Genomic DNA, 13,711 nt, shown 5'->3' on the forward strand with positions numbered 1-13,711 from the left:
CCACAGTGATGACTATTTAAAAGACAGAAAAAATGCAGCCAATTCTTCTAATGACATAAAGTTGGGAAAGAAATGTAAAGAACTGTTTTCAGAGTATGGAGAGAGCTCTTGTAATCATCTAATATTCAGACAGTCAGAAGAATCTGTGATTGTGACACAGGTACCTGGTGAATTTTTAATCATTTACAAGGTCTCCCCTGAAAACCTCAAACACTTCCAGACTCAGCAAATGAATTCTGAACATCTGGCAATATTAAGGGTGATTTCATCTTAATGAAATTATACTAAGAAACAGAAGGCAAAAACCTGAATGATAAACAAAAACCAGCTACTCAGTAGTTGGTCAATTAGTATTTGTTAAATATAAGCATATTTTTCATTCAACTTGTTTATCTCAGTGCCTGTTAATATCTTACCTGGATCAACCAAAGCTTTGTTAAATATTTCTTTAAGTTTCCTACTCTTCACATTCCTTCCTTGAGCAAGATTTCTGTACATCTCATAGCCTATGATCATAACACCACCATCTTCTTGCCATCTCTGCAGCATGTAGCTTCTCTCCTGAGGACGTTTCACAGTTGCTAATTCAGAGACCTTTTGTGAGGAAATAAAGATTTTTTAAGGTAGGAATGTATGAATACTAAGTATCCCCACTGAAATATGCATCATTGGTAATTAAAAATCTTTTTATTTTACTATATGAATTTCATGCAGTTATTCTGATAATAGAAAACATTCTAAATATGATACCTCAAGCTTCTCATCATCTTTTAATCCCTCTTGCCACTTCTCAAATTCATTCATCCAATTCAAAGCAGTATTAAGAGGACAAACCACTAAAGCTGTGCTGAAATCCAATTTGTCACACAAAAGAACCGTATGAAGAAAGCTTACCACCTACAAGAAAACAAATTAAGTTGCCACCTTCATTTAAATATCTGCAAAACAAGTTAATAAATTGAGCAAACTTACAATAGTTGGGTTTTTGGATTTTGTTTTGTTTTTTGTTTTAAACAATAAAGCAACCAACCAAAGGTCAACAGGGAAAGAGATAGGTACAATAAGGGACTTCAACTAGATGATATATAAGATCCTTCCAACTCTAAAGCTCCATGATTCTATGATCGGTAATAATAATATGAATATAAAAAGTAACCACACCAAAGCAGCTACTAAGTCCCTAGTCCCCAGAGAACATCCCTACGATCTTCAGAAAATACCACTGCCCATTTAGAAGAGAATTATGTTACCGAGTATTTTTCCATGTAGTGTTCTGACTCACTGAATCTATAGTAATTGTCTTATGGCTTGAAATTTTATATATATATATAAACTAATTCCACATCTCTGCTACAACTCCTGCAGTCTTCCTGCAACTTCCTGCATTCAGAAATGTAGTATTTTAATAGTGAAAAATATATTATGTTCTCATTACTATAGGATCACAGACTGATAAAAAGTTGGGAATTCCCTGGCGGTCCAGTGGTTAGGACTCGGTGCTTTCACTGCCAAGGGCGCAGGTTCAATCCATGGTTGGGGAACTAAGATCCCGCAAAACCACGCAGCACGGCCAAAAAAAAAAACAGTGTTGTAAAGGAACTCCATTTCCACCTCAGACTCTTTGCAGTTTTACTGGCTATGCCTGTAACCCTACACCTTCACTTCATTAGGATCTCTGCTCAAAGATCACTTCCTAAAAGATGCTTTCCCTCTCTATTCTTCCTTAACATTTATTATCTGAAAGTACATATTTCTTATTTTATTTGATTAAAATCTCTCTCCCCCACCAGAATATAAGCTTCTTGAGGGAGAAATCTTGTTATTCTTGTTCATTGCTGTATCTCCAGCTCCTACAACTGTGCTGGAACATAAAAGAATACATATTCTTAAATTAATGAATGCACAAGAACAGAACACCTTCATGTTCTTACCTGTAAAGTCTTACCAAGGCCCATGCAGTGGGCGAGAATGCATCCTGAACCTGGAGATTTCTTTGTTTTTTTTACAGACTCACAGCAGCAATCCCACATAAACTGAACACCTAAAAATGACAGCTTCGTTATGCTCAATTTAAAGGCTCAAGTTAAAAAAAAATCTTCCGTCGGGACTTCCCTGGTGGCACAGTGGTTACGACTCACACTCCTAATGCATGGGGCCCCAGTTCGATCCCTAGTCAGGGAACTAGATCCCGCATGCATGCCACAACCAAAGTTCGCATGCCACAACTAAAGAGCCAAAGAGCCGCAACTAAGGAGCACGCCTGCCGCAACTAACACCTGGCACAACCAAATAAATATATAAAATAAAATAAAATAAAATAAATCTTCCATCATAAACACATCAAAAACATAACCAAAACTTCTAAGAAATAGAATTTTTTAAAAAGAGATAAAAATCTCTTAAATGTAAATGAGATTTGTTTTACGCCCCCCCCCACACACTAAGGTTAAATAGAAAAAAATGTGAACACAAGCACACAAGAGGGTAACTTTCACTCCTCTAAGCTATCACAGCAGATCTTCTCCATTCCCTAGGATGGTCCAAAGAGACATATGAATAATCTAAAATAGAAACTTTATCCAAAGGGAGAATAGATTCCTATCAAATATACTTTCAGGTTTTTTGAGTCAATCAGGAAAAAAAAATCCAGGAGATAATTCATCATTTCTCCCTTTATTCAACATTAAAAACTGAACAATAAAGGGGCTTGCTACCTAAGGAGTAGGAACTATAGAACTTCCCTTATGAATTCATTCATATACACAATCAAAACTGACTTACTGATTCCACTCTGACAAAGCAGGGGATAGGGATAATTTGGTATCTTTCCAAAACCAATGTAGGAATATTATTAACAAACATACTTGAAAAAGCATTTCCTGAAGAAGGCTTTTAGCTAACTGTACCTCTCCCTACCCCACAGCTGCCCTTAGCCAACCACTGCAGACTAGGTGAAATTCACTTGCTATATATACCCATTTGTGAGGTGCACACTTCCCCTTTCATAATACTCATTTTCTTTGCAATTGTCCAGTTTTGTTCTTCTTCATTTGCTTATGCACTCCATAAGGGCAGGGATCATATTTGTTTTGCTCACCAGTAGAAGTAACTCCAGTACTTAGCAGAATGTGAGGCACACAGGGGACACCAAATATTGGTAAAATTTAACTAAAAATGCTTTAATCATCTAATAGTTTCTTACCATCTACTTGATGGGGTTTCAATTTGATAACCATATTTCTATGAACCTGCACTAAAGGTTCTTTGGTTTCTTCATCTTCGTCTAAAACCAACTTGGTTGTTATTGGACACTTAGTGGGTGAAGCATCTTCAATTTCTATCACCTACAAGAAAGACAATTATAGTTAAGCACAAAGAAATCTTTCAAGCAATGGAGGAGTATGAGTCTTACTAAGGGAAATTTTGCAAAATACAGACACATCTACTTCCATACCATACATCCAATATTCTGGTTCAGTAAGACCAGGACAGATCACAGGTTTATATGTTGTCCAAAATCAAAAACCTCCATAAGACTTAGAATCACTGTGATAATGTCGCTGATTTAGCTCATCGGTTCTCACCTTGAACATCTCAACACGTTTTAGGTAGAGATGTGACAAAAGTAGCACTCTAAATTAATCCATGGCACCACCATTAAAATTTGGCTCCCCAAACGGGATTTTTCTATTCTTCTACAGGACATGTGAAAATGTGCAAGGGCACTTATGGTTATCACAACGACTGGTTAGGACTGGTATTTAATGTAGGCAGAGGGGAAGGTAAATATAAATGTTCTACAATGTGAAAGACAGTCCCAAACAAGAACTGTCCCACCCAAGATTCCAGAAGACTCCAATTGAAAAACACTGTAAATATGTGTTGTGAAAGGGAAAAACTTTCAGAAACACTGGTTTGAGAAACTCAGGCTTGAAAGCATGACAAGAACATATAATAACCTCCAAATGCAAAAGGGAAACAATTACCTCAAGTTTCTTATTTGAAAGAAAACTTAAATAGATATAAATACATATGAATACATGTATCTGTATATATTTTTTGCTTTCTTATCTATCCATTACATAGTATACCCAAGAACTGTATAAGCTAGGTACAAGTGTTGCCATTTTACATATGAAAAAAAAATGAGAGACTGAGAAGTTAAATAACTTACACAAGGTCATACAACTATTAAGTATCACAACACTAAGATTTATACCCAGAGGGTTAGGCTCCAGAGTCCATGCTCTTAACCACTATGCATTACTACTTTAATAAATGAAATACTTGTATAAACAGGTTTATGGTTCCATGACAATCAATAAAGATTCATGATTTTAAACTGTAGACAATGTGCTGCTTAAGGATAAAATATTAGCTGGTATTCTTTGCCTTATTTAGAACTGTAAGTAGAAACGAATGGATTATTTGATACTCACTACTGAAATTTTCAAACATAAGCAAAAGTAGACAGTAGCATAATGAGCCCTGTTACCCATTATTCAACCTCAAAAATTATCAACTTCTGGCCAGTTCTGTTTCACTGACAGCCTCGCACCCGTTCTACACCTCCTTTGATTCCATAAATGATTTTGAAGCAAACCCAAGCAAGATTGTTATTTCATCTGTAAGTGTTTTAGAATGTCTCTTTAAAAGGACACTCTCGAGAGGTGCTCCCACTCTCGGCTTGCATGTATCCCCGGGGTGTTTTGCCCTCCAGAGGGTACTTTTGGTCTCATGTCCCTTCTCTGTCCTCTGCCCATCTGAGAGGTCGGGAGAGAGGCAAGGAAACACCCAAGACTGTAGCCGAGGGGTGGGGGAGGGGGATGAGAGGAAGAGGAGACGTTCCCCCTCACATCTGCCTGCAAAGGTGGCAACCGGGCAGCGTTTTCCCAGAGATGAAGCTCCCCAAGAAGTCAGCTAAGTATCCCGTCCTTGGGGACTCTAGGATAAAAGAGACTGGATCCACAGATGGAGACTTTCTTACTGTCCTTCCGTCCCTGAAATTGCGTTACTGTGAGATTTTATAAATGTTCTGCACCAACTCACAGGACGTCTCAGGAACCTAAATGACCAATACACTTCGAACTCCCTGTCTGAGCCGTGTGAATGAAAGGCTCTTGGTGCTGCAGCCAGGAGTCAGTGCTGTGCCTCTGAGGTGGGAGAGCCAACTTCAGGACACTGGTCCACAAGAGACCTCCCAGCTACACATAACATCAAATGGCGAAAATCTCCCAGAGATCTCCATCTCAACACCAGCACCCAGCTTCACTCAACGACCAGCAAGATACACTGCTGGACAACCTATGCCAAACAACTAGCAAGACAGGAACACAAACCCACCCATTAGCAGACAGGCTGCCTAACATCATAATAAGTCCACAGACACACCAAAACACACCACCAGACGTGGACCTGCCCACCAGAAACACAAGATCCAGCCTCATCCACCACAAAATAGGCACTAGTCGCCTCCACCAGGAAGCATACACAACCCACTGAACCAACCTTAGCCACTGGGGACAGAAAACAAAAACAAGGGGAACTACGAACATAGAGCCTGCAAAAAGGAGACCCCAAACACAGTAAGATAAGCAAAATGAGAAGACAGAAAAACACACAGCAGATGAAGGAGCAAGATACAATCCCAACAGACCTAACAAATTAACAGGAAATAGGCACTCTATCTGAAAAAGAATTCAGAAAAATGATAGTTAAGATGATCCAAAATCTTGGAAATAGAATGGACAAAACGGAAGAAACATTTCACAAGGACCTAGAAGAACTAAAGGTGAAACAAAAAACAATGACCAACACAATAAATGAAATTAAAAATACTCTAGATGGGATCAATAGCAGAATAACTGAGGCAGAAGAACAGATAAGTGACCTGGAAGATAAGATAGTGGAAATAACTACTGCAGAGCAGAATAAAGAAAAAAGAATGAAAAGAACTGAGGACAGTCTCAGAGACCTCTGGGACAACATTAAACGCACCAACATTCGAATTATAGGGGTTCCAGAAGAAGAAGAGAAAAAGAAAGGGACTGAGAAAATATTTGAAGAGATTGTAGTTGAACACTTCCCTAATATGGGAAAGAAAATAGTTAATCAACTCCAGGAAGCACAGAGAGTCCCATGCAGGATAAATCCAAGGAGAAATACGCCAAGACACATATTAATCAAACTGTCAAAAATTAAATACAAACAAAACATATTAAAAGCAACAAGGGAAAAATAACACAAAACGGAATCCCCATAAGGTTAACAGCTGATCTCTCAGCAGAAACTCTGCAAGCCAGAAGGGACTGGCAGGACATATTTAAAGTGATGAAGGAGAAACACCTGCAACCAAGATTACTCTACCCAGCAAGGATCTCATTCAGATTTGATGGAGAAATTAAAACATTTACAGACAAGCAATAGCTGAGAGAGTTCAGCACCACCAAACCAGCTTTACAACAACTGCTAAAGGAACTTCTCTAGGCAAGAAACACAAGAAAAGGAAAAGACCTACAATAACGAACCCAAAACAATTAAGAAAATGGGACTAGGAACATACATATCGATAATTACCTTAAATGTAAATGGACTAAATGCTCCCACCAAAAGACACAGATTGGTTGAATGGATACAAAAACAAGACCCATATATACGCTGTCTAAAAGAGACCCACTTCAGACCTACAGACACATACAGACTGAAAGCAAGGGGATGGAAAAATATATTCCATGCAAATGGAAACCAAAAGAAAGCTGAAGTAGCAATTCTCATATCAGACAAAATAGACTTTAAAGACTATTAGAAGAGACAAAGAAGGACACTACATAATGATCAAGGGATTGATCCAGAAGAAGATATAACAACTGTAAATATTTATGCACCCAACATAGGAGCACCTCAATACATAAGGCAAATACTAACAACCAAAAAAGGGGAAATCGACATTAACACATTCATAGTAGGGGACTTTAACGCCCCACTTTCACCAATGGACAGATCATCCAAAATGAAAATAAATAAGAAAACACAAGCTTTAAATGATACATTAAACAAGATGGTTTTAATAGATATTTATAGGACATTCCATCCAAAATAACCAGAATATACATTTTTCTCAAGTGCTCATGGAACATTCTCCAGGATAGATCATACCTTGGGTCACAAAACAAGCCTTGGTAAATTTAAGAAAACTGAAATTGTATCAAGTATCTTTTCCGACCACAACACTATGAGACTAGATACCACTCACAGAAAAAGATCTGTAAAAAATACAAACACATGGAGGCTAAACAATACACTACTTAATAACGAAGTGATCACTGAAGAAATCAAAGAGGAAATCGAAAAATACCTAGAAACAAATGACAATGGAGACACGACGACCCAAAATCTATGGGATGCAGCAAAAGCAGTTATAAGAGGGAAGTTTATAGCAATACAATCCTACCTGAAGAAACAGGAAACATCTCGAATAAACAACCTAACCTTGCACCTCAAGCAATTAGAGAAAGAAGAACAAAAAAACCCCAAAGCTAGCAGAAGGAAAGAAATCATAAAAATCAGATCAGAAATAAATGAAAAAGAAATGAAGGAAACGAGAGCAAAGATCAATAAAACGAAAAGCTGGTTCTTTGAGAAGATAAACAAAATAGATAAACCATTAGCCAGACTCATCACGAAAAAAAGGGAGAAGACTCAAATCAATAGAATTAGAAATGAAAAAGGAGAAGTAACAACTGACACTGCAGAAATACAAAAGATCATGAGAGATTACTACAAGCAACTCTATGCCAATAAAATTGACAACCTGGAAAAATGGACAAATCCTTAGAAATGCACAACCTGCGAAGACTGAATCAGGAAGAAATAGAAAATATGAACAGACCAATCACAAGCAAGGAAATTGAAACTGTGATTAAAAATCTTCCAACAAACAAAAGCCCAGGACCAGATGGCTTCACAGGCGAATTCTATCAAACATTTAGAGAAGCGCTAACACCTATCCTTCTCAAACTCTTCCAAAACATAGCAGAGGGAGGAACACTCCCAAATTCATTCTACGAGGCCACCATCACCTTGATACCAAAACCAGTCAAGGAGGTAACAAAGAAAGAAAACTACAGGCCAATATCACTGATGAACATAGATACAAAAATCCTCAACAAAATACTAGCAAACAGAATCCAACAGCACATTAAAAGGATCATACACCATGATCAAGTGGGGTTTATTCCAGGATTGCAAGGATTCTTCAATATACGCAAATCAATCAATGTGATAAACCACATTAACAAACTGAAGGAGAAAAACCATATGATCATCCCAATAGATGCAGAGAAAGCTTTCGACAAAATTCAACACCATTTATGACAAAAACCCTGCAGAAAGCAGGCACAGACGGAACTTTCCTCAACATAATAAAGGCCATATATGACAAACCCACAGCAAATATCATCCTCAATGGTAAAAAACTGAAAGCATTTCCACTAAGATCAGGAACAAGACAAGGTTGCCCACTCTCACCACTCTTATTCAACATAGTTTTGGAAGTTTTAGCCACAGCAATCAGAGAAGAAAAGGAAATAAAAGGAATCCAAATCGGAAAAGAAGAAGTAAAGCTGTCACTGTTTGCAGATGACATGATCCTATACATAGAGAACCCTAAAGATGCTACCAGAAAACTACTAGAGGTAATCAATGAATTTGGTAAAGTGGCAGGATACGAAATTAATGCACAGAAATCTCTGGCATTCCTATATACTAATGATGAAAAATCTGAAAGTGAAATCAAGAAAACACTCCCATTTACCACTGCAACAAAAAGAATAAAATATCTAGGAATAAACCTACCTAAGGAGACAAAAGACCTGTATGCAGAAAATTATAAGACACTGATGAAAGAAATTAAAGATGATACAAATAGATGGAGAGATATACCATGTTCTTGGATTGGAAGAATCAACATTGTGAAAATGACTCTACTACCCAAAGCAATCTATAGATTCAATGCAATCCCTATCAAACTACCACTGGCATTTTTCACAGAACTAGAACAAAAAATTTTGCAATTTGTATGGAAACACAAAAGACCCCGAATAGCCAAAGCAATCTTGAGAACGAAAGAAGGAACTGGAGGAATCAGGCTCCCTGACTTCAGACTATACTACAAAGCTACAGTTATCAAGACGGTATGGTACTGGCACAAAAACAGAAAGATAGATCAATGGAACAGGATAGAAAGCCCAGAGATAAACCCATGCACATATGGACACCTTATCTTTGATAAAGGTGGCAGTAATGTACAGTGGAGAAAGGACAGCTTCTTCAATAAGTGGTGCTGGGAAAACTGGACAGGTACATGTAAAAGTATGAGATTAGATCACTCCCTAACACCATACACAAAAATAAGCTCAAAATGGATTAAAGACCTAAATGTAAGGCCAGAAACTATCAAACTCTTAGAGGAAAACATAGGCAGAACACTCTATGACATAAATCACAGGAAGATCCTTTCTGACCCACCTCCTAGATTAATGGAAATAAAAACAAAAATAAACAAATGGGACCTAATGAAACTTCAAAGCTTTTGCACAGCAAAGGAAACCATAAACAAGACCAAAACACAACCCTCAGAATGGGAGAAAATATTTGCAAATGAAGCAACCGACAAAGGATTAATCTCCAAAATTTATAAGCAGCTCATGCAGCTCAATAACAAGAAAACAAACAAACCAATCCAAAAATGGGCAGAAGACCTAAACAGACATTTCTCCAAAGAAGATATACAGACTGCCAACAAACACATGAAAGAATGCTCAACATCATTAATCATTAGAGAAATGCAAATCAAAAGTACAATGAGATATCATCTCACACCAGTCAGAATGGCCATCATCAAAATATCTAGAAACAATAAATGCTGGAGAGGGTGTGGAGAAAAGGGAACACTCGTGCACTGCTGGTGGGAATGTGAATTGGTTCAGCCACTATGGAGAACAGTATGGAGGTTCCTTAAAAAACTACAAATAGAACTACCATATGCCCCAGCAATCCCACTACTGGGCATATACCCTGAGAAAACCAAAATTCAAAAAGAGTCATGTACCAAAATGTTCATTTCAGCTCTATTTACAATAGCCAGGAGATGGAAACAACCTAAGTGCCCATCATCGGATGAATGGATAAAGAAGATGTGGCACATATATACAATGGAATATTACTCAGCCATAAAAAGAAACAAAATTGAGCTATTTGTAATGAGGTGGATAGACCTAGAGTCTGTCATACAGAGTGAAGTAAGTCAGAAAGAAAAAGACAAATACCGTATGCTAACACATATATATGGAATTTCAGAAAAAAAATGTCATGAAGAACCTAGGGGTAAGGCAGGAATAAAGATGCAGACCTCCTAGAGAACGGACTTGAGGTTATGGGGAGGGGGAAGGGTGAGCTGTGACAGGGCGAGAGAGAGTCATGGGCATATACATACTAACAAACGTAGTAAGGTAGATAGCTAGTGGGAAGCAGCTGCATGGCACAGGGATATTGGCTCGGTGCTTTGTGACGGCCTGGAGGGGTGGGATAGGGAGGGTGGGAGGGAGGGAGACGCAAGAGGGAGGACATATGGGAACATGTGTTTATGTGTGACTGATTCACTTTGTTGTGAAGCAGAGACTGACACACCATTGTAGAGCAATTGTGCCCCAATAAAGATGTTAAAAAAAATAAAAAAATAAGTACAATGAGCTATCATCTCACACTGGTCAGAATGCCCATCATCAAAAAATCTAGAAACAATAAATGCTGGAGAGGGTGTGGAGAAAAGGGAACACTCCTGCACTGCTGGTGGGAATGTGAATTGGTACAGCCACTATGGAGAACAGTATGGAGGTCCCTTAAAAAACTACAAATACAACTACCATATGACCCAGCAATCCCACTACTGGGCATATACCCTGAGAAAACCATAATTCAAAAAGAGTCATGTACCAAAATGTTCATTGCAGCTCTATTTATGATAGCCCGGAGATGGAGACAACCTAAGTGCCCATCATCGGATGAATGGATAAAGAAGATGTGGCACATATATACAATGGAATATTACTCAGCCATAAAAAGAAACGAAATTGAGCTATTTGTAATGAGGTGGATAGACCTAGAGTCTGTCATACAAAGTGAAGTAAGTCAGAAATAGAGAAACAAATACTGTATACTAACACGTATATATGGAATTTAAGAAAAAAAAATGTCATGAAGAACCTAGGGGTAAGACAGGAATAAAGACACAGACCTACTAGAGAACGGACTTGAGGATATGGGGAGGGGGGAGGGGGAGCTGTGACAAAGCAAGAGAGAGGCATGGACATACATACAGTACCAAACGTAAGGTAGATAGCTAGTGTTAAGCAGCCGCATAGCACAGGGATATCAGCTCGGGGCTTTGTGACCGCCTGGTGGGGTGGGATAGGGAGGGTGGGAGGGAGAGAGAAGCAAGAGGGAAGAGATATGGGAACAAATGTATATGTATAACTGATTCACTTTGTTATAAAGCAGAAGTTAACACACCATTGTAAAGGAATTATACCCCAAGAAAGATGTTAAAAAATATATCTGGAAACAAATGCTGGAGAGGGTGTGGAGAAAAGGGAACACTCTTGCACTGCTGGTGGGAATGTAAATTGATACAGCCACTATGGAGAACAGTATGGAGGTTCCTTAAAAAACTACAAATAGAACTACCATATGACCCAGCAATCCCACTACTGGGCATATACCCTGAGAAAACCATAATTCAAAAAGAGTCATGTATCAAAATGTTCATTGCAGCTCTATTTACAATAGCCTGGAGATGGAAACAACCTAAGTGTCCATCATCGGATGAACGGATAAAGAAGATGTGGCACATATATACAATGGAATATTACTCAGCCATAAAAAGATACGAAATTGAGCTATTTGTAATGAGGTAGATAGACCTAGAGTCTGTCATAGAGAGTGAAGTAAGTCAGAAAGAGAAAGACAAATTCCGTATGCTAACACATATATATGGAATTTAAGAAAAAATAAATGTCATGAAGAACCTAGGGGTAAGACAGGAATAAAGACACACAGACCTACTAGAGAATGGACTTGAGGATATGGGGAGGGGGAAGGGTAAGCTGTGAGAAAACGAGAGAGAGGCATGGACATATATACACTACCAAACGTAAGGTAGATAGCTAGTGGGAAGCAGCTGCATAGCACAGGGAGATCAGCTCGGTGCTTTGTGACTGCCTGGAGGGGTGGGATAGGGAGGGTGGGAGGGAGGGAGATGCAAGAGGGAAGAGTTATGGCAACATATGTATATGTATAACTGATTCACTTTGTTATAAAGCAGAAACTAACACACCATTGTAAAGCAATTATACTCCAATAAAGATGTAAAAAATAAAATTAAATTAAAAAGTCAATAAATGAAGCTAAATAGTAGTCTTCTAAAAAAAACGACACTCTCTTTTTAAAATCATAACTACAGTACCATTATTGCATGTAAAAAATGTTAAATAAGTCACAAATTTGTAATAAATCACCTGGATAGATACTTCACTTATATAAAACTGAAATTATATACAAATCAAGATTAATACTAGGATAAAGTGTGGTGGAGTATAAATAGCACAAGCCATTTAGATCCCAGCTCCATTTCAACAAGTTACTTAAACCCTCTTAGCTTCAGTTTCTCCATGCGCAAATTAGGAAAGATTATAAATAACCCACATGGGGTTGTTGCAGAGATTAAATAAGGCAGAGAATAAAAAGTATTAGGCATAGACTAAGTATTCACTAAATTTTTATTGTTTTCTAGCTTGGATGTGTCCCAGCTTCATATTGCTGGGGCAAAGCCTTTAGCCAAAATGTAAAATTCTCTGAATGTCTTGTCCTATTTGCAAGGTGTGGTAGGCAGAATCCTAAAATGGCCTCCAAGATTCCCACCCTCTGGTATAATCCCATCCCCTTGAGTGTGACTGAGATCTGTAACTATGATGAGATATCATCCCCATAATTGGGCCACTAATCAGCTGGGTTTGGTTTAATCAAAAGGGACATTCTCCTAGGTGAGCCAGACCTGATCAAGGTAAGCTCTTTAAAAGACCGAAGGGTAAGAGATGCTCTCTTCTGGTCTCCAAGACAAGCACACTGCCATACTGTGAGAAGTCTCTAGTAGCTAAGGACCTCACTGATACAATCACAAGGAACTGGATTCTGCCAATATGTGAGCTAGAAAACAACAAAGTCTTAGATGAAAATTGCAGCTCTGGCTAACATCTTAATTTCAACTTGGTGAGACACTGAGCAGACGACCCAGTAGACCAGGCTCAGCTAAGCCACTCTCAAATTCCTGACTTATAGAACTGTGAGATAATAACTTTGTCTTGTTTTAAGCTAAGCTTGTGGTATTTTTTAATGCACAGTAGTAAACTAATATACAAGGCTTTAAGAATTTCGAACCATATATTCATAAGTGATATTTTAGCTATTAAGCACTATCTTCAGGATTGGAGATTAGTGAATCTTCATCCTGAATGGAGGAGAAGACAACTTATAAAAAAACTGTCTACTTATTAGTGACTAAGTGCATGTGTTTATGCACTCAAGGTACAATTTAAGTAAAGTTTATATAACTAATAATAGTAATGAAATGGGAGAATTTAGGAGAAATGATAAATTA

At 38.0% G+C, this 13,711-nt stretch overlaps 1 protein-coding gene across 16 annotated transcripts in view; it reads right to left on the minus strand.

Moving 5' to 3' along the window:
* Window positions 1-13,711, minus strand: part of ATRX (ATRX chromatin remodeler) — a 249,515-nt gene that overhangs the window by 99,676 nt on the left and 136,128 nt on the right. For all 16 annotated transcript variants that reach the window (XM_004280438.4, XM_033406900.2, XM_004280437.4 and 13 more), the window contains 4 exons: window positions 3,203-3,344; window positions 1,932-2,041; window positions 751-897; window positions 417-594 (listed from right to left, as the gene is read on the minus strand). In XM_004280438.4, the coding sequence (XP_004280486.1) occupies window positions 417-594; window positions 751-897; window positions 1,932-2,041; window positions 3,203-3,344 (577 nt within the window). The remainder of the gene's footprint in view (window positions 1-416; window positions 595-750; window positions 898-1,931; window positions 2,042-3,202; window positions 3,345-13,711) is intronic.

The sequence above is a fragment of the Orcinus orca genome, chromosome X, assembly GCF_937001465.1.
Source record: "Orcinus orca chromosome X, mOrcOrc1.1, whole genome shotgun sequence".
In the NCBI taxonomy this organism is placed as follows: Eukaryota; Metazoa; Chordata; class Mammalia; order Artiodactyla; family Delphinidae; genus Orcinus; species Orcinus orca.